The sequence below is a fragment of the Carassius gibelio genome, chromosome B8 (assembly GCF_023724105.1).
Source record: "Carassius gibelio isolate Cgi1373 ecotype wild population from Czech Republic chromosome B8, carGib1.2-hapl.c, whole genome shotgun sequence".
Taxonomy (NCBI): Eukaryota; Metazoa; Chordata; class Actinopteri; order Cypriniformes; family Cyprinidae; genus Carassius; species Carassius gibelio.
The window spans coordinates 7,820,929-7,848,128 of record NC_068403.1 but is presented as its reverse complement, the minus strand read 5'-3'; the positions used below and the strand labels follow the sequence as shown (position 1 = coordinate 7,848,128).

At 36.7% G+C, this 27,200-nt stretch overlaps 1 protein-coding gene across 3 annotated transcripts; it reads right to left on the bottom strand.

Annotated features, from left to right (window-relative positions):
• Window positions 1–16: 16 nt before the first annotated feature.
• Window positions 17–27,200, bottom strand: itgb4 (integrin, beta 4). 3 transcript variants are annotated; one of them, XM_052563092.1, is made up of 42 exons: window positions 27,112–27,200; window positions 20,828–20,912; window positions 19,865–19,947; window positions 19,188–19,286; window positions 18,886–19,090; window positions 18,148–18,244; window positions 17,895–18,066; window positions 17,507–17,770; window positions 17,256–17,345; window positions 17,032–17,154; window positions 16,564–16,731; window positions 16,401–16,477; window positions 16,102–16,304; window positions 15,831–15,934; window positions 15,579–15,674; window positions 15,347–15,476; window positions 15,116–15,241; window positions 14,853–14,959; window positions 14,274–14,307; window positions 13,982–14,176; window positions 13,551–13,654; window positions 13,369–13,427; window positions 13,225–13,248; window positions 12,677–12,825; window positions 12,378–12,557; window positions 12,069–12,217; window positions 11,677–11,884; window positions 11,267–11,587; window positions 10,937–11,097; window positions 9,512–9,692; window positions 9,202–9,339; window positions 8,935–9,117; window positions 8,703–8,837; window positions 6,479–6,637; window positions 5,201–5,362; window positions 4,831–4,944; window positions 3,312–3,461; window positions 3,020–3,208; window positions 2,779–2,934; window positions 2,450–2,611; window positions 2,044–2,151; window positions 17–1,076 (listed from the first exon to the last, which is right to left on the bottom strand). In XM_052563092.1, exons 1-42 carry the CDS (start codon window positions 27,175–27,177, stop codon window positions 937–939), a joined length of 5,856 nt encoding a protein of 1,951 aa, XP_052419052.1. In that variant the 5' UTR covers window positions 27,178–27,200; the 3' UTR covers window positions 17–936. The 3 variants fall into 3 exon arrangements, with proteins under 3 accessions (XP_052419052.1, XP_052419053.1, XP_052419054.1); XM_052563093.1 differs by lacking the exon at window positions 27,112–27,200 and adding an exon at window positions 22,788–23,250; XM_052563094.1 differs by lacking the exon at window positions 4,831–4,944 and having other exon boundaries at window positions 27,112–27,192.

Sequence of the window (27,200 nt, the reverse complement as noted above, 5' to 3'; positions counted from 1 at the left end):
GCTGACACACAAGGAGTCGACTGTGGTAGGATAATTTATTGTTGTGGAGAACTAATATGCAGTGAGACGTTTTGCATAACTACAAACTACAGCTTGAATATGATGGTGAAATGCAATTTTCTTATAAAACTCTAAAAAAAAAGATGTTTTCCCATGTTAAAAGTACCATACAAATGATTAAAGGCAGTTAAAATGTAATTCAAGGGTACATAGGTGTGAGATGGGTAATCTTTTACAAATTCCCAGCAGTGTACAAACCTGGCAGATTTAATATCATCTGAAATACAGCCACGGGCCTGAAGTTACAACAACACATCTTGCAACCAGGCAGTAAAAAAACAAACCTCAGTAACATATTTACAGTCCTAAGAATCGAGTCCATATGTATGCGCTCATGTGTTACAAGTGAAAAAAACTGATTTAGGAGAAAATGACTTGAGTTAATTGAAGAGACATGGCATACTCGATGTGGAAATACATATAGAAAACATACATGCTCCAATAACTTGATACATCTTGAAAGCAACATCAATGATATAAACAACATGATATGAAACCTGCCAAATTCAAACCTCGTCAAAACGATCGCAATCTAGCTCCAATATCCCACGCCAAATACGACAATAACCTTTCTCGCAAACACTACATGAAACATGGACTGATGCCAATATTTTTAACAAATACCTGTTTGGAAGCGATAAGATAACACTAAAATGTTTTAAGTCTTTACATTCAACAAAAAATCAAGGCTTGAAAATGTGGTCTTTATGATCAATAATCCGAGGAATCCAAGCACGCAGCTGTTCTCATGCTCACATAAACACCATATGTTGTGCACATTGGTCTGTGAATGTTTCTAGTTTGTCTTTAGTGTGTTTTTGTACTGCTGCTCTGCCATGTGATTTCAGCCGAAGGCACTTGGGGAAGGAAGTTCAGTTAGGCCTCGTAGTACTGTCTCTCCACCTTCTTAGTGACTGTGCTGCTGGACATCACTCCTCTCTGTACCATCTCCACCTGCCGCGTGATGGTGCCGCCCGACTCTGTGATCTGCCTGCTCGACATCATCATCATCCCGTCTAGAAGAAATACACATCAGACACCGATACAACGAGCAAAACATTACAATAAAGAATTTAAAGTCTAGAACTAAAAAAATTGATTTCATTGCAATTTATTTTTATCAACAGCATAAAGTTTATAAAAATACATTTTTATAACATCATCATAGACACAACATACTGTATGGTATTTCCAGAAATGTTAGATGACTGATATACCACCAATATAAATGTGTATTTAGTTTAATATATTAAATATGATATAATAGTACTTTGTTATATTTTCTAATAACATTCGGGTAACACTTTAGTATAGGGACCGATTCTTACTAATAACTAGTTGCTTATTAGCATACCTAAAATTAACATATTGGTTGTTTATTAGCATTATAAAACACATATTCTGCATGCCCATATTTTACATCCCTAATCTGACTCAATACCTAAACTTAACTACTATTGTACTAACTATTAATAAGCAGCAAATAAGGAGTTTATTAAAGCAAATGCATGGTTAATGGTTTGTTGATAGCAAGAATTGGACCTTTAAATAAAGTGACCAATATTATTGATGTTAGGTCTCTATTTCATGATTAAACATAAATAATAATCAATGTTTAATCAATATTCACATTTTTTATTTTTGCTTTCTGAAAAAATGTAGTGAACGCGGTGGTACCGTGAATTAAAACATGTGTTAATTCAAATAAAAGATAATGTTTTTTAGATAATATTGGACTTCATTTTATGGAATTGTTATTGGATAAAAAGGTATGTATTTTACATATCACAAAATAAGCATAATCACCTCAATTAATTATGTTTTATAGGTTTATATTGAATAGGATAAAATATCTAGTTATTTGTTTAATTATATTTATAAGGCCAACTCAACTGATATTGTAACACATAAATTTAAAAAAAGGAAAAAAAAACTCTTCAATTGTGAATTTTGCACCCTGGAAGATGTAGTGCGTGTTATTACCTGAAGACACGAAGGGTTCAGAGAATGTGGTGTGTGAAGTAATCTCTGTTGGAAGGTTGAACACCTCTCTCTTTGTGAGTGAATGGCTGCTGTACTGTGACATGGAGCCTGAGGAGGAGCAGAGAGGAAGAGGAGATTATTTAGCTTCAACAAACAAAATGTATTACCAGTTTTTTTTCCTCAAAGATGAAATAAGATATGATACAATGTATTTCGGAGTTAAAATATTCCGCAGAAAGTTGTAAAGGGCCAGACTTGATTTTATCCATTGCGATTTTATTGAACCATAGTATTTTATATTACTGAAACATTAAACATATACAGTACATAGAGAGATACATATCATAAAATGTTCACACGCTATCATATCACTCTCTCAGTCACACTGTTTAAATATCCAACATACCTCCATCTTGAGATTCGATTGTGATGATGCCTTCTCGCTCCGGTCCAAAGCCCTGCGTTGTCTGGGCTTGAACTTTGAATTTGTATGGCATGTTTTCTTTCAGGTCAGACACAGTCAACGAAGTCGCAGCATTGCCATTCACCTGGAAGGAGCGAAGATCTCCTGCAAGGACACCAAACAGAGCTTTAACAAGGAAGCTAAAGAACAGAGGCTGTTTTTGATTATTGCAGTAATGGCTGCTGTGGATATTTATGTGGATTCAAAGTTCAGTTGTCAAAAAAAAAAAAAAAAAAAAAGTCAAATAGAAAATAAAGAGGGTGTTGTCTGACCTCCACCGTGCAGCTGTTCACAGGTAACCACGTAGCCCAGGATGTCCCCGTTGGGTTTGCGAGGTTTCTCCCAGCTCAGCTGCAGCGTGTCTGGACTCAAAGCTGTGAAGATCAAAGGTCCTGGAGCGCTGGGAGTGCTGAGTGTGAATGGAGATCCTGAAAGACAGCACACACATACATTTAGTAAATGATAATAATGAACTACTTTGGCCCTTATAGGTAAGAATGAAGGCGCTCTCACCTGGCATTGGGCTCAGTGGACTCTTGGGGTCGACAGTAGACTCAATGGTGATGACTCCCTCTCTCTCAGGACCCCAGCCCTCTCGACTCTGGGCCTTCACTTTGAAGATGTAGGAATGGTTTGGGAGGAGATCCTGAACCGCCACAGAGTTCTGAGCGGGATTGTTCACTTCAATACGCTTTACTTCACCTATATGGGAAACGAAATTAGTTTTAGCATATAATTTAATATACTTTCATAATTTTTTAATGAATAGGTATGACAAATTTAATTGAGAAGAGATATGGATCACCTCCACTGAGTAGCTGGTAAAGGACGCAGTACCCCAGTAAATCAGTCTCACATTGGGGCTCCTGCCAGCTCACTTTCAGAGCCGTTGGCCCCAGGGCGGAGAACACCAGTCTGCTGGGAGTCTCAGGAACACCCGGGTTGAAGCGTGAGTCTGAGGGCACGAGCAGTGCAGACGGTAAAATGTCAAACCACAGAACAGACATTTAATTTTGCAGCCAAAAACAGTTTTATTGGTTCAGCACTGGTGAAACAGCAGGGATTTGGCGGAGATGTGTCAGTCTGTAGGTAAGTAAAAGCAAAGATGCTTCAAACTGAAGTAGATTTTCAGTAGTATGACAGTAACTCAGCTGCTTCTAAAATAGTTTAAAAAAGGCACTTTCCCAGTAGCAACTGTTTAGCATACTTATTTTTGAGGTCATATTTTGTTCTTACCAGGTGGACTAATAAAATAGTCAAATGTGCTCTCCTACAGTGTAGGATTTTTGAGAAATTCATTTTCATGAACATGTTCATTCAGAGACAAGTAAATGAACCAGTTCTAAAAAAGATTCAATGATTTATTTGGTTCCCTGAACTGCATTTTTAAAATATATATTTAAAAATACATTTGGTGTTCTATAAGTTGCATTTATTGTTAATGCATCTTTTTAATATAATTATGATCAATAAATGAGTTCAAAGCTGTCTGAAATGTTTAGTGCCTAAATAAATAGTTGTATTTTATTTTATTGAAATATATAGAACATCCACTAAAAGATCTGCGCTTAAAGGTACAGGTTGTAGGACCCGCCACTAGAGGGCACACTACCAAAACAATAACAATCGCATGGTTTGATGACGCTAAGGAGCGTGAAATTATGTGATTTGTTGTCTTCTACCCAACCACTGACGGCCATCAATCAGACGGAAAGATAAATCATGGATTTAATGCAAGTTCAACGATTTGCGTGAGTAGATTACATACAAAGTCAATGCAAAGACGCGATCAGACTATGGATCAGACGTGTCCTCACGCGGGTCTAGAGACGCGATGCCCCGCGTTTGGCGTGTATGCCCCATAATACTAATCTTGTTGATTGTTATAATAGCATACGTTTTCTGTAAAGATACTAATCAAAACAACTCACCTGTCGAGTAAAAGACATGCGAGATCTCTTTCTAGTTGAAGTTTGTCGCGAAGCTACTTCCGCATTTGTCCACGACACTGTTGTCATGTGGTTTCTACGTCAGTAAAGGCGGTAACAAAGGGTATAAATAATGTCATTGACAGGCGACTGCACTGCCCCGTGTCACTGTTTAGAATGGGAATTTTCTCATGATTTACAAGTAGTTGAAAACATTAGAGATATTGTTAGTAATCAGCTGGACAAAATATATAACACTAGCCTAGTAGTTTTTGGATATTTTACTGCAAATATCTTACAAATTGTACCTTTAACTACTTTACATTATGAAAGGACGTTACTGTTTCAAAGTACCCTCTTACTGATGCACTGCTGGTGGTTTCCGGGTTCACTCACCCTGAAGAACATTATCCAGGTTCTGCAGTGCATCGTTGATATCTTCAGACTGAGTACGAGCTCTGGAGCTCAAGCTGTAGCTGGTAGTTGTACTCTGGCTGAAGCTAGAGACCCCTGAGAGACAGCCAAGCCACGGCAGGGTGGGGTACGGCAGGGTGTGGCGGGAAAGGGTTGGCAGGCAGCCGTCGCATGACGAGAAAACAGAGGGAGAAAAAAAAGTGTAGAGAAGACAAAAAGCATAAGGGGAAGAAAAGAAGAGCAGGATTGAAGCGAGAGTGAGCCAAGGATTTTTGCCAAAAGCTGCACCTTGCGAGACATTATATCAAATTCCATTGGCTTTGTGCACGCAGATCTATCAGGCTTAATTTACCTAAGCTGTCCAAAAATCCACCAGACAGGTTTCCCATGACAATAGAATCCCTCACACCATCACCGTCAGTGTAATGCCTGTTCTCAGAGCGCTTCCTCAGGATCACTTCCTCTTTGAGAAGTCCGCCATCCCTAAGATCATATCTGTGTGTCGTTGAGCCTCCTGATTGTGACAAAAAAACAACGATTGGTTAAAGAGCTATGGAGGCAACATATTCAACAATTTAGTTTTTAAACCATATGTACTAGTGCTGTCAAATCAATTAGTCATCATTAATTGCATCCAAAATAAACACTTACATAATATATGTGTGTATTCTCTGTATATTTATCTGTATATATAAATACACACATATAAACATATACATATATATTCATATTAATATATAATTTATATTGTATATAAATATATATTTTATATATTTCTTAAATATATACATGTATGTGTGTGCATTATATACACACAGTACACACAAATATATCATGTAAAATTTAATTTTGGATTAAATTAATTGATACGTCACTAATATGTACCAAATAAAAGAATGATTCATACATCTTCACATAAAAATTCTTACTTTCAATGTCTTACTTTCATTAAACACAAAAAAAAATGTTCTGCATAATGTACATGCTGCACTTTTCCACAAAATAAGGGTAGACCAGAAGGAAAATACAAAATGCCATAAAACTATCATAAAAAGTGGTCTAAATTACACTATTCTTTAAAGCTTCTGAAGCAATACAATTGCTTTGTGTTGTGAACAACACTTTTGCTTTTTTTTTACTTTCGATTATCTGTAAATGTCAACTTGCACAACCGTTCAAAAATTCTGAATCGGTGCAATTTTTTTAATACATCCCAGGCATCAATTATTTGGTATTACAATAAAAACAGTAATATTGTGAAATTGTACTACATTTAAAACATTTTTTTTTATTTTGTAATATATTAAAGTTCTTGAATTTTTTAATAGATTTTGAAGAAAATTTTGCTCACCTTGTTGAATAAAAGTATTAATTTCTTAAAAAAAAATACTTGGAATATAACTCTACAATATGTAGTGCACTACAATATATAGTGCCATAGACTACTTGCATTACAGTTTTATGATGCATATTTAGAGCTTGACATACATTGATCATTCGAGATACATTAAATAGTAAGGCATTTTGTGTTGTGTTCCACAAAAAACTAACACAGGTTTGGAATAAAATCAGGGTGACTAATTAATGACAAAATTTTCATTTTTAAGTCAGCTATTTATTTCTCTAATACCTTTGCCAGAAATGTATGTTGTGCTGCTGCTGTTGGTCACACCGAGACGGGGTGTGGAATGGCTGTATGTGGATGAGGAGGAGCTGACGTTGCGGGAAAGGGAACCGCTTCCTCCTGGAAACAGGAAATTCTGGTCCCACTTTCCATTTACAAACTGATCTGTAAGAACATAAGAGAGAAGATGATATCATGAATTAGCACAGCACCATTAGTGCATTGGAATTCACAGTTTAAGTTAGCGCTCAAGAATAGGGCTTTGAACAGTACCCCAGAGGTCTGGAATCACCTCAACAGACCTGCAGAAAACCTCTCAAATTCAGACCAAGAAACACTATTTTGATAGTAGCAATGGAATTAGGAGTCTATATAAAGATGCCAATTAGCACTCTGATACTCTTAATGCCAATTAGCACTCAAGATCCTAGCACAGCATTGGGTTGACGTTGGGTGTAGATGGCATGTTGTCGGCCAGGGACTGGTCTTCACCTTGTGGCAGGGTCTGTGCATGACTATCGATGGCATCTGTGACCGGGCTCAGGCGGAGGGGGATGATGTCAGCAGGCAGTTTCCAGGACACCTTACGGAGATCCAGGTCCGAACCAACTAGCTGGACATGCTTCCAATGTGAGCCTTCAGTAATCATGTGGGGGAAGCAAGCAAGGCACATGTGTGTGCTGTCCGTGCTCAACTTAATTCACCCAAAATAGAAAATTCTGTTATTAATTACCCTTTTTTTCAAACCTCTATGACTTTCTTGAATACAAAAGGAGATGGTAGGCAAAACTTTGAAAAAGCCAAGTGAATGGGGCTTCAAAGCTCCAAAATGCAAAAAAATTAAAAATATTGTGAAATGGTAATTTCAAGGTTTTATCCACCATGGACAATAATTGTGGTAGATTTTTTTTATGTTTTATGTTATTTTGGGAGTGTCCATCCCCAATCACTGTGATTTTATGTAAAAGATCTGAATCTCCTTTGGTAAGTGTTGACAGAATTTTTATATTTGGGTGAAATGTTGCTTTAATAACTACAGTAAGGCAAAGAAGGAAAGAAGTAAAGGTGGGAAGCTGATGTCTTCTGAGGCCATTCATGATGCTAGAAAGATTTAGCAAGGCCAAGGAAACTGATCATTCTTGCCAAATGAGAGCCGTAAGAACCCATATGTCACATTCCTGAACGCTGCACAAACAATAAGTTCAACTTCCACAAAGAGCCCAGTCACCCAGTTTTACAAAGCCATAAGGAAAGAAAACGACATTATTCCATGGCAAAAGCAAGTAGCTGTGGGGTCTTCAGGGGACTAGAAAGAACCTTTTGATTTCAACAGGAGCGGCATACGAATTATGTAAGGACATCATCATGTTACACTGCAGATGAAGGCAGGCAATGCCCATGCCTGACTGCTACTGACCAGTAGATTCTACAGGTCAACGTAGTACGAAAAAGCTTTCGAATGCTTGAAACAATTCCATATACATGTTCAGGCATGCAATACAGACAAGCATTGACATGTTTCAAAGAACTTAAGTCTTCCCTGCTACGCCTGATGAAAAGACCATTCAAAGGATGCTAGTGTGCTGGTGTCCCCTTTCCCAAGAGTTGCATAGCCAACCAGTTTAGCCATGCTGGTTGAAATTTATCCTGGTCATTTCAGCAAGTATGTGCAGAAAACACCCTACTGTTCAAGTTTGGGTGCAGCCAGATTTTTATGTATTTGTATAAAGCCTCTTATGCTTAACAAGGCTACATTTATTTGATAAAAAAGTTGTTGAAAGTTGTTTAAAATATTTCTTTATTTTAATATACTTCCTGTGACGGTAAAGCTGAATTTTCAGCAGCCATTACTTCAGTTAGAAGTGTCACATGATCCTTCAGAAATCATTCTAATATACTGATTTGGTACTTAAACATTTCTTTTAATATCAGCGTTGATTGAAAACAGTTGTGCTGCTTAATATTATTGTGGAAACTGTGATATGTTTTTTTTTAAGGATTCAAGGATTTTTGGATCAAAAGAAAATGTAGAAGAATGGTCTTTTTCTTTCAATTGAAATCTTTAGTAATATTATAGAACCCTTTACTGTCACTTTTGACCACCAGTTTAATGGATCCTTGCTTAATAAAAAATATTAATTTCTTTCTTACTGACCCCAAAACTTTGAACAGTGGTTTCCATTGACTTCAATGTGTTGCAACAGTGCACCACATCACAAAAGATACCCACCTTCAGTCAGATCTGTGACGCTAGGCCTCTGGCTCCCAGTTGGGGATCGCAGTACTTCATTACTGTACATCAGATAGCTATCATATTCATCGCCAGCCTCTGCATCCACAATGGGAATGTCAGGAATGATGGGAACTGTAGGAGCGAAATGAACCAGAACAAATAATACAATCAATTCACAGTCACATCTGCTCAGTCTGAACTTGAGTTTAATTCCATCCCAGATGCTTACTTGACATGGGTCTGGTAGGTTGTGAAGCCAGGTTGATTGTAGCCTCTCTGTACGGGCCCCAGCCCACCTTATTGCGAGCACGCACTTTGTAACAGTAGGTCTGAGAAGGCTGCAGGTTCTCAATGAGCAGCATGCGCTTTTTGGGGTTATCAATCATCACCTTCTTAGTAGGTCCTGTAGGCTCTAAACAGAGAAATAAATGTGCAATCAGAGAAGCACTAAATACTACAATACTGATGGTCTGAACAGTTTTTTTAAGACTCCTACTCTTGTCCTCGTCGATGGGTGTGTAGATAACTTCATATGAAGTAATGACACCATTTGTCTCTGCTGGCTCCGCCCAGCTGACCTGAGTGACAGTGGGGCTGATAACATTGAAAGCCAGGCGACCAGGCTCACCAGGTACTAGAGGGGTAAAACAATGAAGATGGCCATGTTGTAAGACAGTAACTTTATGGGTATACTTGAAAAATCCAAGTAAGAAAATTATGAAATGCATGCTTCCTAAAAATCTGGGAAAAAAAGAGATTTTAAAGAATTAAAATTTAGAACAAACACAAAATCCTGATTGACTCACCATCCTCTAGAGTCTGGCATTGGATGACATCGCTGTAATTGCCCTCTCCAAGTGCATTGTAGCCACATACACGCATCTCATAGTCACAGTATGGGTAGAGATTAGTCAGCTCGGCCTGAGGAGTCTTCACATCCTGCACCTGAGCATCAGCCTCAGGGTCTCCATAAATCCAGTACTTCACCTAGAAAAACAGCAAATCACAGCTCAAGGGAAATATTTAACAGCATTCTCAACAACCATTTTAGCTAAACTTTTGTTTATTGAAATATTAATTTCATTTAATATTGCAACTCAAGCAGAAATGGTCTGTGACTAAAAAAAACAGCACAAGATCTATCCTAATATGACACAACACACAGTGCATAATCTCCTACTTGCTTACAAACAATTCTGTTTAAAAGTTTGGGGTCATTTTTTTTTTTGAATAAAGTATAATTCAGCAAGGATAAGAGCAAAGAAATATAATGTTACAAAAGATTTCTATTTCAAATAAATGCTGTTCTTTTGACCTTTCGGTTTATCAGAGGATCCTGGAAAAAAGCTGTATCATAAAATTATTTAGGCAGCACAAGCGTTTTCAAGATTGATAATAATAAAATAAATTCTTTAGCAGCAGGTCAGCATATTAGAATGATTTCTTAAGGATCATGTAAAACTAAAATCCATCTTTGCCATCATAGGAAAACATTACATTTTAAAATAAATTTAAACCACTAACTGTTTCTACTGTATTTTTGATCAAATAAATGAGCCTTGATGAACTTCAATTTTTGTTTTAAATATCATTCATTTTATTATTTAATTCTTGTATAAATATATTATTATTAAATATATATTATATAGTGAAGAAGGTTAAATGCAGAACAAAAATTCCAAGTATGGGTCATGTGATTTCAACTCACTTCACTTTTTAATATATATGTATATATACACACACATACACTGTACATGAATCATTGTTTTATATATTGTATTCAATATGTCTAAAATAGCACAATTAAATTGAATTAAATTATTTCATACACTATAAATAAATAAAAAAATGATAAAAAAATAAATCTAGAAATAAAATCACACTGTGACTTATAAAGCCTAAATTGTCTCCAGTCACATTCCTGGCATTTGCGACTACAAAATTTAAGTAAACACCATCTCATATTAGTTAACGCTGTGTAAATATTGAAACTTTTACAGATTTTCACATCTCTACCTAAACAGTAACAGGATTACTGGTCAGAGACAGATGTTTGAATAATCGCTGTTGCCCAGTTGCTTAACTGGGATCTTCATTTAAGAGTAGTTTTTGTTTCATTTTTTTTTTTTTACTAAACTTTACAGAGGTAATAACAGACTATACACACTAAATAACGTTACAAAATTGCATTCGTTTTTGTATTATTTCAGATATCATGTTACGTGACCTACCTTGTAACCATTGGCGTTTGCACTGGGGTTCCAGTTCAGACGGATGTTTTTAGGGCCGGTAGGAACAGCTTTGATGTTGGTTGGGGCGTAGAGGCGTCCTCCAGGGGATGCGCTTAGTGCATTAACTTGTTCCACTGTCTGCGTATTAATTTTCCCATCCCCTGAAATTACAATGCAAATACTAAGTAATACTCAACATCTGCAGATTAATAGAGGGTTCGTTTTTTCCATAAAACATGAAATAAAGTAAAATACAATAAATATTTTTGAATTTATTGTTGGTTGCAAACATGAACCTCAAAACTGACTCTTAAACCCCTGTTTTCTCACCTCTACCATCAACGACGTTCACCACAGAGGTTTTCTTCTCTCCAATGATTGCATTGTTGCTGGGGTCAAACAGTTCCAGGTGGAAGGTCTCGGGTATGATTGGAGATGGATATGAACGAGGATCAATCACAATGTTCTTTTCCGTCTCACCAGGAGCAAATTTGAGGTGACTGGAGAGGTCAAAGCGTGAGGCTTTGTTTGTGCGCCAGTGAACAGTGGTCGGACCCTCCTGGTTTCGAGTGCGTACCACAGGGATGGAGTAAAGCGGGTCAGATGTATTGCAAGTCTGAGCACTCTTCTTAAACATCACGACACTGGGTTCTATGAAGACATATGAAACAAATCTAATTTAGGTAAAGGAATAACAACAAATTAGACTTTTAAATCTGTGAGCCTGGTACTGTATATACCTGGTTTATCTGCGATAGTGATGGTGGTGCGTGGGTAACGGCCCAGTTTAGCACCTTGCCGTGGGTTACTCAGATCCATCACAAACTGTTTGACCTGTTTGTCCTCCAGCAGTCCATCTCCCTCCCCAAGCTCCAAGAGTTTCACTGGAACCATCTTCTGAGTTTCGCCTGGTGCATAACTCAAGTCTCCATCAACTGAGATATAGTCCTACGAAGACAAGAGAAAAATAAGCACACATTCAAACAAATAAGAATGACTTCAGGGTGTCTTTTCCCAGCATATTCATATTATTTAATATGCATGACATGCATAAGCATATCACTTATCTGGCACAGTCTGTTTTTCAGAGAAAATCAAAACATCGAGACCCAAGTTGGAAAGTGTGTTTTACCTTCTTGTCTTTGGCAGTGAGGTCACGGGTACAGTATGTGACCTGAGTCCGTCCGTCCTCTATGATCTCACGACTGATCGGGATGTTGGCCACACCATCATGACGACTGTAAGTGTATGACGGCTGCAGGAAGGTGAAGATGCTCCTAGCTAAACGAGAATACATTTTTTTTTTGTGGCAACCCATTTTAAAAAAAATTATATCAGAAAATGCTTGATTTTAAGAATAATCCTTATTGATTTGGCTAAAAGAATAGGCCAGTGGGGTAAGAAAAAACATTGTCTGTAAACAAGATTAATCAGATCTTACCATGTTCCTTAATCACGGTGATGTTGACATGATCTTTGCCGATTTTCGCAATTCCTACTGGAACATCAACAGCTTGAACAAGCAGCTCTTTCTTTTCATCATCCTCATCTTTGATAAAGAGGGGAACCCGGACATCCACTGACTCCACACCCTCCTGAAACTCCACAGCCCCTGCCGCTTCTACAAGACAGACAAGGACATGGATGCATAAACATTCAATTCACATAAACCCAAAATCTTACAACAGGCAACAGACTGCAACCTAAGTGTAGATTGTGGGTTGTGCAGGGTAGCTGTACCTCTGTCTGTGGCTACAGTGTAGTAGCCTGGAACCACCTTCAGATCCCGGAAGTTTCCAGCTTGAACCTGTTTATCTGTCAGTTTCACAATATCTGGGTAACTGGCACGAGGAGCAGATAAAACTGTGTCTACAATTGTGTTGTTCTGTCTGTGGATGCAAATAAGAATTATTATTGTTTCTCTTCAAGTTTTCAGATTCGCAGTCCCTGTACAAATCAGTAATCTAACAAAGAAATATCCAGTTCATATTTCACCCCAATGCTGCATTTATTTGATAAAACACAGTAAAACAGCTATATTTCTAAATACTATTACAATTTAAAATAACAGTATTTAAATATATGTTTTAAAATGTTATTTATTCTGGTGATGGTGAAGCTGATTTTTTTCAGCATCCATTGTTCCAATCTTCAATGTCACATGATCCTTCAGAAATAATTTTAGTATTGTAATGATAAAAAGTTTAATGGGATTTACCCTAATTAATAAACTCAGACTTAAGTGACATAGTATTTGATCAATGCTGGCTCAGTTGTAGCTAATGTACCTCTTTCCAGAATTTCTTTGTGTCCTGAAGAAGAAAAAAAAAAAGAAATCTCAGAATCTGAGACTCATCCAATACTTTAGAAAGAAATTCCCTTTAAGGCACGGCCCAGCCAATTTGAATGAGTCATTAAGAGCTACTTCTCACCTGAATCGAGTCTTTTGCACTCTCTGCGAGCCAGGGATCTGCAGGAACACGTCATTGAGCTGTTTATGATAAAATAAAAGAGAAATTAGCAGTCAGGCATGACGGTTCATGTGGGAACAGTTGTTTCTTGTTTTTTATTGGATGGGATAGGGTGGGGAAATCACACATTTACAAGCACTTACGTTGTCCTCTACTTCTCGCTTGAGCATGTCTGTGTCTCGAGCCTCAGGGTTGGATAGAGTTTCTGAATATTGCCGGTTCAGACGAAGAGAGACAGGGTACTGGACTATAAAGAAAGATACAGAGTAATAAAAGAATATGAATACAAGCTTGTGTGCCTGTGTGATAAAAATTTTTTTTGAAGGGATAATTCACCCAAAAATTTAAAGTCTACCATCATTTACTTTCCTTGTGTCATTCCAAACCTGTGGATGTTTTGGACCCCCCATTGACTTGTACAGAATTTATAAAAAAAAAAAAAAAAAAGATTTTTTATTGTTGAACAATAGAAAAAAGGTCACAGGTTTGGAATGACAAGAATTTAGTATTTTAATACTGAACCCTGTTCACACTAGATGACTAGAAAACTAGTTGAATCTCAGTCTAGACTCACTGGTCTCTTTGGGGTTGGGTTTGATTTGGTTCTGTGGGTGGTTGGGTCCTCGATGAACATTGTCTGTCACTTTCCAGCGCACAATGTCTGTGCTTTTGGGCGGGCCGGTGCGCACCATCGGGGTGTCCAAATGATCAGAGGTCAACAAAGACTGGCGTAGCATGTAGTGATCTTCTTTGAATCCCACCATACGACCTGCCATTCACAAACACATTGAAAACAAAAGAGTAAATCTGTTTCTGCTGATCTCTGTATAGTGTAACTGACGTGTAACAGAGTGAAAGATAATTACCTCTGCCACAGCATGGGAGAAGAGCAAGACATGCCTGTAGGAGACGGAGAACAAACATTAATCAGCTGAGATTTAACATTACTAAACCACAACTTAAACAGTCGCACATAACAAATTTTAAGTAGCAAGTAACTTGAAAAAAACGCTGTCCAACACAACAGAATTTAGAACATATTTGATGTGTATATACATAAGACAAGCAACAAGACATATTACTTTTTTTAAATCATATATCATCGCCTCCAATAAAATCTTGACAGTTCTTTTCCACTTAGCTGTATAATACACATTAAACATGTTCAGATTTGTTCTTTGTGCAGTATATTCAGAATCACTGACAACAGAAAATAACTTGACACTGAAAAATCCTGATGTTGTGCTTGGTTATGGGAAGGTGTTTGTGTATTAAATTGTCTTTTAAATTGTTGTTTTTTTCATTCTCTCATTTTTTTTTCTTCTCTTTTCATTTCTTTTTTTTAGCTATAGTATACAAAATTTGACAACACTTTTTCAGGAATTTTTGACATGCTGTAAAGTTAAAGCAAATTAAAGTAAAGTTGAATAAAAGTGTTTATCTACCTGGCAACAGGCGCAGTATTTCCAGCAGCAGAGCAAAAGCAAACCAAGCAATAGCATCAGAAACATAATGAGAGGAATCAACCACAGGAAACCTGCAGGTGGACAGTCTGAGAAACAGAAAAACAATCGGTTAGTTTAACACTCTTGTTCAAGAGCTATTTTTCGTATGAAATAATACATATGTATCTGACAAATTATTTTAAATGAACTTATAGGTCCACCCAAATGCTGTATAAATCATTTAATATTTGTGTACATCTCACCTTTCTTTTTCTTTACCAGGACGTGGTGTTCCTTGTCTGTGATGTTTAATGGATAATTCACAGTGTAGTGGTATGTGCAATCGTCATCTTCATCACGAAAACTGCAAGTCTCTATTACATTTTTATCTGTGGACACAAGTAAATCAATTCTTCATTGTTTCATATATCCATCAACAAATCCATGAGTATTAACGATGTCTTTTAATATAAAACTAAGATCTGATGCCATACCTTCTTCGAGCTCTTCCACCATGATGATTTTAAAGGAACAGTCATTACATTTCTTTCCTTTGTTCTCGCCGGTGTTCCAGGCCTGGCACTGAACGCAGCTCCTTTTGGCTTCACACATGCCCAGTTGTTGCTGCATTATGAAATACGGTTGGAGTTGGTACAAGTACACAACTAAAATTAACAAGGAATACAGACAGACGGACACACAAACACACACACATCACAGTCGTACCTGAAAGTTTGCTTCACAAGTGTGGCTCAGTGGAAGTCCTGAGTGTTCACACTCACAACGACCGCATTTACACTGACCACGACCATTACAGATGCCCTACAAAAGAGAAGAACGCTTTTATTATACACAGAACTGGGGTTTTTACCAATGTTTTAATTTTTATTAAGAATTCTCTTATTCTCTCCAAGGCTCCATTTATTTAATAAAAAATAGTGTGCATGCATATTGACTTTATATTTCTTTGAACAGTACCCCTTTGCTGTCAAGACATGATTCGTTGCTGATGGAACATTCACAGGCATCTCCAGTCCATCCCGGTGCACAAACACATCTGCCCATACTGCAGCTTCCACGTTCTGTTGTAGCAAACAAAGATAAAAGGTCATAACTCTGGAAACTTAACTATGACGGCACATCAAAGCATGTCTGCAACTAATAAAACATTACTGATCTGCTTGGCTTTTTTTTCATCTTTCATGCTAAATTTGGGATATATTAAAATCCAAAAAATCTTTTCACTAACCATTGCAGAGAAATCCACCAAATCTCTGGCACTGAGATTTGTCAAACTGACAGAAGGGCCCTTCAAACTGGTTTGGGTTATAGCACACACAGGTCCCACACATGCAGTCTCCTCTGCCTGAGCAAGACTCGGTCTTCCCAGGTTCGATGCACATGGAAGAGTCTGTGAAGGCCCCTGATGAACAGTTACAGAAAGGGCCTACCCTATGAGAGGCAGTGCAGAGAAAAGAAGCGGGGTTATGGACTGCAATATAATCGGCACAAACCAAAGATGTCAAAATACATCAAAATGAATACTACCATCCATCATAACACTGGCATTTCCCACAGACAAGATCTCCACGGCTGTTACAGCGCGGTGCATTTTTAACTGGGGTCTGATGTTAAAGTAGAAACAGAGGTGTAAGATTTTAAATGAACATGCATAACAGGAGATGGGTTATGAAGAGGTTGCAGGCCTCACCTTTTCGCAGTCACATGTATGACAGAGCACTTCAGCATTGATTCTCAAGGCAGAGCTAAATGTGGTTGGTTTGACTCTTAAGATTCCTGCCCGGTCAGCCTGGTTGGCATCACACACATGCTGCTCGCCCACCCGATTAAGAGCCTTCAGACGGACTCTAAATTTACCCTTTACAGAGAGAAAACTTGAATTAGTGTATTTAAAAATATGTTTGTAAAAACTGAGAAGCACTGCAGCTTAATAAATAAAATACATAAATCAATGAATTAGCTTGAGGTACAGAGAAAATGTCAGGGCAAGAAAAAAATCTGAATTACTGGCCTAACCTATATTACGATTTTACTTTTTAATTAATATTTGATTATTTAGTTTTTCCTTCATTATATTCCTTCCCTCTGGAAAAAAACGGCTAGTGCGTGAGAGAATACATTTGAAGTTTTCTGTTAAAAAGAAGTCAAAGGCACTCACAGTTTCACCTGGATTGATTTTGAAATAGCCCAACTCAGAAATTGTGCCGGACTGAGAGAGTATCTTGGCGTCCACCGCTTTTGGTCTGTCCTCTGCACGTATACTGATCTTGGAGCGAATATTCTGTTCAAAAAATGATGGTTAAAAAAAAACGTGTTACATCCATTTTGAAAAAAATTCTAATAATCATCTCAGCAAGGTATTTGGTATGAAAATAAATGTACCTGAAAAGCTTTGTCTAAAATGTTCAAGATGTTAGAGGAATCTTCTTGCAACTGTCCCAACTCAGCAATAGGGAAGTATTCAGCGAGTTTCTATAAACAAAGGAAACCATAATTGTGTCACAAGGAAGTTTATATCCACTCTTCAATATAGTGTTTATTCATATTGGGAGAATCTCTGAGAACTTTTAAATGGACGTAAAACGCACAAATGTCACTGAGACAATTAAAATACTATTTAAAAGCATACAAACCTGATAGTAATCGTAGGAGTGGTTAGTAACTGCGAAGATTGGAATGATGTTATGTTTCACCAGAAGTCGCACTAGGGTAGGTATAGATGGGTAGTCTTGACGGGTATCATGTGTGTAATTTCCATCTGAAGTCAGATGGCATTGCTCATCGTTACGATCCAAGATGCCCGCTAGCACATTGGCACCATCTGCTTCATAATGAAATGCTGATTCGGTGGAGAAGACCAGCAAGTGGGTGCTGTCTTTCCTCCAGCCAATATATTCCTGTGAAAATGGGAAACAAGTTATACTGTAGCAGTAAGAATTAAGTTACCGTTTACAGTACTGAAAATGGCAAGCATTTTTCACTTCTGTCTACCGAATTAACTCCTTAAAAATAGATCAAGACCTGGCAGACAGCAGTCTGTAAGATGGCATCAAAACCCCCCTCAGGGGCATCCAGGTTGCCAGATATGCGCTCTTGCTGGAGCTTCTGTCTAAAGGTGCTTATGTTGCTGGTGAGACTGATGACGTTACGGAATGAAAACGGAGGGTCACTGTTGGACCACGGCATTGCTAATCTGTAAGAGGAAACATATATATAAGGAACGTGTGCAGACAAAGTCATACTGTGTGGTGCTGTAATACTGTATTATTCTTACTTGGATGGCCTCATGTCTGTCTGAGGCTCAGTGACTTTGTCTACAAATTTGCCAAATCCGATGGTGTAATCGTTAGAGAGTCTTTTAACAAGCTGAGCTGCATGAGGTGAAACCAAACAATGAATGAATATTAAAATGTTGCAAAACAAACTATTTTGTACTGATTGTGGCACCCAAACCTAGCTTTAATTTAAAAAAATTACATTCAAAAACAGCAAGACAATGCGCAATAGATTCAGAGAGAGTATTTAAAAGTTATAGTTAACTTGACCCACCATCTACGTAAATAATGCAGCACTTATGGCTCAAGATGAAAAACAGTGAGACGTAACACAACAGCCAATGTAAAAATAACTAGAACTCAGACTATGTTGCAGCGTAGCAATACATAAACAATTCTTAAAATCATTAAGGTCTTCATTTTTTTATTATTCATTTAGCAGACACTTATCAGTTATGATGGTTGCATCACTCCTTACAATGTTTGAACTAGGCAGGGCGATATAGTAAAAAAAAAAAAAAAGTTTAGCCTTTTGGTTATAATATATACAATTATTATTTTATATTGGCTATATAACAAACTGTTGAATCAGAGTTCCAGTTTAAACTCGGTCAGATCTAAAAGTACCAACTCTAACAACCATGTTTATTACTGTAGTTTATTGCAAAATTTTACACTGCAAATCATCATATGACAGATCTAAACACTTTGTTACAACAGCCACTTCGCTCACTCACCTAGCTGGTCTCCCATCCTCTTCAGGTTGTCCAGATCATCAGACATAGAGTTGGAGAAGTCCATGAGGATGTAGAGATCCAGAGGGCCACTGATTGGCTCAAACACCTCCATATCCACCTCCTTCTCTTCCCCGGGGAGAAGCGTCATCCTCATTAGCTGAGGGGCCACCTGAGAGTAATTTAGGGATTTATCGATTTTCACATCCTGAAAAAAACATAAAGACACATGAATGCATAAACACACATGACTCCACGACATGGACATCTAACTAAATTGAGGGGCAGATTCTGATAAAACAAACCTGTTGAATTGTGCTACTGCTCTCAATTGTTACCATCCGACTACTACATTTACGGGCCTCTAAGTTTTCCTTCAGGTCACAACGCTCATACTCGTAGAGCTGAAGAGAAATAACAGATGAAAATAAAAACAATGACACAGCTGTGATCATACAGAGAGCTACAATAGGTTGTATGAACATACAAATAACCAGACACTATAGGTGTCATTTACAGTGTGGGGCATAAAGGAAATAGAGTACTTGTCGAAAGTACTGTATTTTTTCTAATTAATACTTTTATTTAGCAGTGAAACATTAAATTGCTCAAAAGTGACATTAAAGACAAAAAGAAGAGAAGAACTGCTCAAATCACTGTTTCATAAGACTGCTGTGTCATAATTGAATAATGAAATTAAAGAAGTTTAAATAGATGTTGGATATTTCTAATCAGATTGTAATGGTTTAGATTTGTAAATCTACACTGGTGGTAAATGTATACCCCATGATGTTAAAGCACTTTGGGTGTACAATACACAATAAAGCGATATATAAATGCATCATTCATTCATAAATGAGTTAACACTCTTACAGACCTGATCTCTGGATCAATACGTCATATAGACTAGTTATGAAGAAAACTTGTTAAACACATATACAACATCAATTCATTCTTCAGCATAAGGATCAGGGAGTTTCACCTCATCTGGGCAGTAAGCACATCCTGTGCCAATCCGGATACATTCTGAGCATGTTTTTGCCCTGGCAGCAGTACAATGGTTCACTATGCAACACAAAAACCATAGTCTTCTTAGCATTATACATTTGGGAAACCTTTGAATTTCATTGCATTAAAAAAAAACATTTAAACATCAAACAAATAATACCAGAGACCTTTTAAAATTTTTGCAATGACTTTCAAACCAGCTATTCTTTAAAAAGTCCAAATAGAAGCAATCAAATACTTTTTCCATCATTATTCTTAACAATAAATCTATTATTTATGATCTATTATCATTTAAACAAGCTAATAAACTTATTTTGCTTGAAAAGTGAAAAACTTGGGCTGTTTTATTATTCAGTGCATTTATATATTTTGTGTGTTTATAATATAGTGCATTCAGACCCCCTTCACTTTTTCAGTTTTGTTATGTTGCAGCCTAATACTACAATTTTTTAAATATTTTTTTCCATCATTAATCTACACTCTGTACCTCATAATGACAAAGTGAAAATGTAAAAAAAAAATGTCTGTACATTTATTAAAAAGAAAAAAACTGAAATATAACATTACTCAGACCCTTTACTCAGTACTTAAACAATTGTAGTATCAGACCGCAACCTAGCAAAATGTAAAAAATAAAAGGGGGTCTGAATAATTTCTGAACTGTGGGTATGCATATATATATATATATATATATATATATATATATATATATATATATATATATATATATATATATATATATATATATATTTAATGTACTGCACTGTATTAGATAATAAAATATCAACCCAAATGACGACATATTTTGGTTGTCATTACCAATTATAGTTAGCAGAAAGTAATCTGATGTTTTTAACTGACTTGGCATTGCTTCTTAAATAAAAGTGATTGTAATTGAGATTTGAGGTTAAGGGAGCTTAAGAGTTGATGTTCCCACCCTCATTAGCATGGCTGGCTGTCACAGCGAGCAAGAGAACGTAGATCCCCACAGCGAGATGTAGTGCCCATCCTCCCATTTCTGTCTGAAATATAAATATAAAAATAGCAAGATCACACATTTTACATAAAGTTAAAACATGGTGAACAGATGTCACACAGATTCACATGCACACATACGGAGATACACACCATAACTGATCATAACTAAACTGAGTAATTCAAGGAATGCAAAATATGTATTGGTAAACACCATAAAACATTCAGCAAAAACCACAAAATGACCAGACACACTGCAGTGGACATTTACTAGAAATCTGCACCATTCATCTGTATGTGTCCTTTACACTTTTAGAGACTTTTAGAGACTTCTGTCCATATCTAATCTACAACAGAATGGCATGCACCTCAGCTGTTATATCCGTGCTTAAATCACAAAAACAGAGGCAGAAATCTGATCCACCTGTCCAATATCACTTTCTCTCGCTTTTCACTCTCTCCCTTTCTCCCTGAAAACATCAAATGAAAGTTAAGCCCGTTTCACCCCCCATAAATCTGAACTCTGACAGTGAAGAAGAGAAACAGACCAATGATTCCTCAGGAATTCCTCTCATGTCCTCTACAGATGAACATGGTGAAAAAAAAAAGCAAATGGAAAGTTTGAGAACAACTTTTTATATATAGTAATGCATTACACTTTGGTCTTTTTTTTGTCTTCTAATTGAAATGAAAAAAATTATTTTAGATTGTATTCTGCATAATTTTATATAACTTTTTTTTTATTAATTACATTACTTTCTTACTTTAATTCCATTTAAATATTTGCTAATTAGAAACAAGACACATTCTTGCATGTGTCAACGCACATACTGTATGCATCAGACTTCTCACTTCTGTTTTAAGCATTTTTAGTCGAATTTTGAAGCCCTGCATTTTTTAAATAAGTGTACTAAATGATCCTTTTAAACTGAAAGCCTTGCTAATTTTATTCAACAAAAAAACTTACCCCCAAACTACAAAACAATACTTCCCCACTCAAAACAGGATGTTCTAAATGTTTTGGACATCCATCAACTTTACATTCACATATAACAGCCCAAGTTCATATTTTGACCAACATCACTGGAATTTCACTCCAGGATGCAAGAAAACTAAATCTCATATAAATATCACTGTGCCTGAGACCTGAACAGACCTTAGCATACTATTGTGAACCTGATCTGGCCTGTGCTTACCTGGGCATATAAATCATGTTTAGTCATACACAGAGAAAAACAACAGAACCCAGAAGTACCCAATACAAATAGCATATTAGAAATTTGGTGTACTTGACGTTTTCTTGTGGCAAATTAAGCATTTTAATAAGACTTACAAGCTGTCATTCCTTCACATTGCAACTATTTGCATTTTTTTTTACTTTAAGGAATAACATTTTTAGATCTCATTTTCTCTGAAAAACTAAATACAAATTTGACTAAGCGTAAATCCATCAGAGAATAATGATGATATTAAAATACAATCAACAAACCTAATAGTCACAATATATACAAAACGATCCAGACACGAATATGAATTGATGTACACAAATGCATAACAACATTAAACAACATTGAAATACTGAAAATTAATGGTGCTTCAAAGCTTCAGACTGTCTTTTGCAAAAGGGGAAACAACCAAAGGCCAAACACTCTCATATATTCAAAAAGATTTACTGGAAACATTTGAGAAGATGAAAACCAGAAACCGCTGAACAGTAGTGGGCAAAATGTAAAGACCTAAAACAAACTGATTCTAAGAGTTCTATTCATTTCTCCAGCCACAAACATCAGCTGAAAAACACAACAAACAAAAAGTGACGAGCAAGTAAAGAGGGAGAGGGAAGTACAGAGATAAAAAAAAGAGCCTTACAAAACACATGCATGACTGTGAGGCTTTACAAAAAGATTGTTGATCTCACAAACCTCTTAGTTTGTTGTTACCCAATCCAAATCCCAGAGTCCAACCAGAAACAGCAACGTTCTCTAAAAGAAAATCCTTAATTCTCTCCCTTGTGTCCAATGTTTAACAGAAGAGGGGAAAGAATCTTGTTTTCCACCTGCGTCTTCACAAATCCAAACAACAGGGAAACTTCTTGTGATTGCAGTAAAAAGTTCCCTTCCTACCCTTCTCGGTGCTGTGCAAAAAAACAACTGAATATTCCCCCCAGATCCGACTTGTGTTTAAGAGTGAATGTGTGTCTGGTCCCTCCTCTCTTGCTCAAGCTGTTCAGGTGGGTTGAAGGCAACACCCTTCCTTTCTTCCTCTGACTTTGCGAGGTAACAAGGTTGCTCCACCTTTCCCTCTGTCCTTTGCTCATTCGTTCTCTGCACATTCCTTTAGCAGCACCCTCACCTGTGTGGACTTGAGAATGACAGGTCAGAGCTCCCCCCCGAGGGGGAGAGGAAAAGAGAGCGAGAGAAAGAAAGAGAGGGAAAGAGTGAAGAAACCCTGCCCTGACTGCTCTCGCACAGGGAGTGGCAGGCAGATAATATTGCCTGCAGGGTACAAAGAATCATTGCCACACTCATTTCTGCACATGCATATGCAGGTACACACACGAACACGTGCCTCGTCACACGTTAAGACAATGTGGATACTTTTGAAAGCTACCGACTAAACTAAAGAGATATGCGTGAAAAACAATCCGACAGACTTCATACACTCAAACAAACTCAGCAGCTCACACAGAGCATTGTCTTTGAAGTGTTTCAAATGTCACTGCCACTAAAATGTGCCCTAATTCAAGAGGGAAAAGAGAGAGTGAGACAGCCAGAGAGGAAGAGAGAGATACAGGGAACAGACAGGGAGAGAGGGAGAGAGAAAGTGGTGAAAACATGCATTCCTGTGCGGTGGGAACAAAGCAAAAGTTTCCAAAACGACCTCCATTAACAACTTGACCAGGTCAGTGACCTCAGCCAGACCAGCTTAAAGAGAGAGAGAGAGAGAGAGAGAGAAAGAGAGAGGGATAAATAGAATGATAGAATGAGACATATAATGACAGACAGAAAAACAGACAGACAGACAGACAGACAGACAGACAGACAGACAGACAGATAGATAGATAGATAGATAGATAGATAGATAGACAGACAGACAAAACGATAGCCAGACAGACAGACAAACAGATAGACAGATAGACAGAGATAGATAGATAGATAGATAGATAGATAGATAGATAGATAGATAGATAGACAGACAAAACGATAGCCAGACAGACAGACAAACAGATAGACAGATAGACAGAGATAGATAGATACATAGATACATAGATAGATAGATAGATAGATAGATAGATAGATAGATAGATAGATAGATAGATAGATAGATAGATAGATAGATAGACAAAGCTATAGACAAAACGATAGACAGACAGACAGACAGACAGACAGACAGATAGATAGATAGATAGATAGATAGATAGATAGATAGATAGATAGATAGACAGGACGATAGACAGACAGATAGACAGACAGACAGATAGATAGATAGATAGATAGATAAAAGAAAACAATCTAGATACCCCAAAACAAACAAAAACACACAAGAAAAGTGTACAGACACCATGGCAACGTAATATCATGGGAAGCACATTCCCGCAGGGCTGATGCACTAACATAACACTAAACACACAATGAGTCAGAAATAAGGTGTGTCCTTCCCTGAGTAACAATCAGACTGCCTGGCACTCAGCAACACGTTAGAAAGGGATGTGTGTGGTACAGCTGTCCCTCGAGAAAGACCCGTGGAAAAACCTAGCTGCTATTATTGCCTGTTCTGACTACCGGACATCAGAAAAGTTCCAACTGCATTTGCTCACATGATTGAACGTTTCCATTGGATATTTTCTTTTAAACATAAATGTACTTAAAGCATTATTTTAGGGCTGCAACAACTAATCGATAAAATCGATTATTAGCAATAATGAAAATCATCAACAACAATTCTCATTATCGATTAGTCGGGTCTGCCCCTTTATTTTAACTTTCCAGCTTTTTAGCATAATGGCGCTTTTAAAGATATAGTACGTGTGTGTCATCGGTGTATAAAACGTTTAGTTAACAATTATATTCTTATCTGTAAATATCACAAATTCACACAAGCCTTTGCATTTCTGCATAAAGGCCCACCCTGTCTGCTTTAAGTTGAAATCTTTACTGAAAAAGTGGCGGGTGCGCGCGTTAACCAGGCGAAACACAGAGAGGCGAAGGAGACAATATTCAGCGCAAAAACATTTATTTTGCTGAAATATCTGTTGCTTAACATTTCTATTTAGTTTTAAAGTAAATATGCCATGTAAGTAATTTATGAGAGTAGGAACTGTGAATGGACAGCAGCGTGTAGTGGTCTGAATATAAATAACAGATGCTTTTAGAAATGAGGAGACTGACTGCGATCAAAGTGATCGTGACGCATGATCCTGCAGAGCATTACTGTGATTTCATTTGTCTTTATTATCTTTATCGTTTTAATTTTTGATCTAGAGATCATTTAAACTATATTCACTATATAGCCTACAGTGCTTAAAACAAATTTATGTAACCAGTTTTTTAAGGTTTGTGCCACTGTTGCTCTTAACTAACAGTATTGGTAATTACACAAATATATATATTTTTTTTAGCTTTCTGTATTGGTTAGACCTCCAATATGCATAGGCTTATTGGTAGTAACAGTGGTAAGCTATTTTTAATGCTATAATATAAGTATTGCTGTTATATGTGAAACGCAGAAAAAAAACTGTCAAGTGCTTTATAGTGTTTTTTTATTCAGATACCCAATTAGTCAAAAAGTATATAAATGATGCCAGCGAGCATGTGAGCTGTTATCAAAGGCAAAGGAGGACATTTTTATTATTATGTGAATAAATACTATTTGGTAGTTTCAGTTTGTTATTTGTCCAAAAATTACAATAACTTTTTTAGAATACATTTTTTGACAGATTCCTAAAATATTTAAGATTTGTCTTATGACAGGTGGTCTAATAAATTGATAAGCACTGTATGTTTTCATAGCATTCAGTTGCCATGTTTGTTTTAAGGATATTGGGCAGAATGTGTAATAGTGTTTTTATTTGTCACTAAAATTTAAATAAAAAAAATAGTGGTTTTAATCTGATTAATCGATAAAATAATCGGCCAGCTAATTGATTATCAAAATAATCGTTAGTTGCAGCCCTACATTATTTTTGGCCTTTAAGGACTTCCAATTAATAATTAATCTTCTTTTCTTTCTAAACACTGAATTCATACAGGCGGTTTAGATTTTTTCAAAATTGGCACAATGATACATTTCATACAATTTAATCAGATGAAATAATAAGTGCCAGAAATTACATGTTTGATTGTACATTACATGTTTGTTTTGTGTACATTTTTGACCTTGGGGAATTTTTTTTTTTTTTACTTTATTTCCTGCCAATGTAATACACAATTTCCAAAATAAATATTGTATTCCTCCTTAACAACCAGGAACATCCCTCTCAGGATTTCCCTTTCCCACCACAAAGACTCAATGTCAAACATAGCTAACAGTTACTGTTATTGTTACTGATGTAGCCCTCCTAAAAGCACCTATCATAAATAGTGTACAAAACAGGGCCCCCGGAGAAGGAATGAATGAATGAATGAATTTTTTTACCTCAAAAAGGTCAAAAGAAGGTTTTGCATCCAAATTTTGTGTCATGAATAATTACTATTTAAATGTTTGTAAATTATCATAAATAGAAATAAACACAAATGAAATAAACACAACAAAATTATTTAAAATAGTATTAAAATATTAACTGACAGGTTTGCAAGTTAGCCTATACTAAGCAGCAGAGTCAAGACATTAAAGACATATCATGTGTTACAACTAGTTGCTTATTTTGTTGCTAATTGTATGTTAGACAACAGGCCACATGCCTTAATGAAGAAGTGTGTAAGAAGCTGACTAAAGACTAATGTCTAATGACAAAATGACTAGTGACTAATACCAATTTACCATGGTTACCATTCTTGGCAGCATGTATGAATGGTTCATTCCTTAATACCTCCTGCATATGTTTTATAACATCGCAGACTTACATAAACACTTCTCCAAAACAAATATTGTTTTCCCACTCAGCGGTCAAAAAATGTCTCTCAGGCTTCCTCCCGGCAAATGCGACCACCCATAAAGCGTATAAAGTCTACAAACAGTTTAAATGTGTTTTTAAAACACTAACCATATTAAAAACTCATTTTATTTGCTCAAAATGATTTAACTCACCAGAGGAAGTCCGCTGTCGACTACAACCGTCAGGCTGTCAAAAATCTTCGAGCCCCTAGAAAACATCTGTGGGCATCTTAGGCGCGTTC

What these genes read in the sequence shown, in the direction of transcription:
- itgb4 (XM_052563092.1), bottom strand. Translation starts at nt 27,177, where the DNA reads ATGTTTTCTAGGGGCTCGAAGATTTTTGACAGCCTGACGGTTGTAGTC. An exon ending in GAGGATGGGAGACCAGCTAG is followed by an intron (nt 18,245 to 18,885) that starts GTGAGTGAGCGA and finishes CACCTCATGCAG; the next exon opens with CTCAGCTTGTTAAAAGACTC. An exon ending in AACATACATTTCTGGCAAAG is followed by an intron (nt 5,363 to 6,478) that starts GTATTAGAGAAA and finishes TGTCACAATCAG; the next exon opens with GAGGCTCAACGACACACAGA.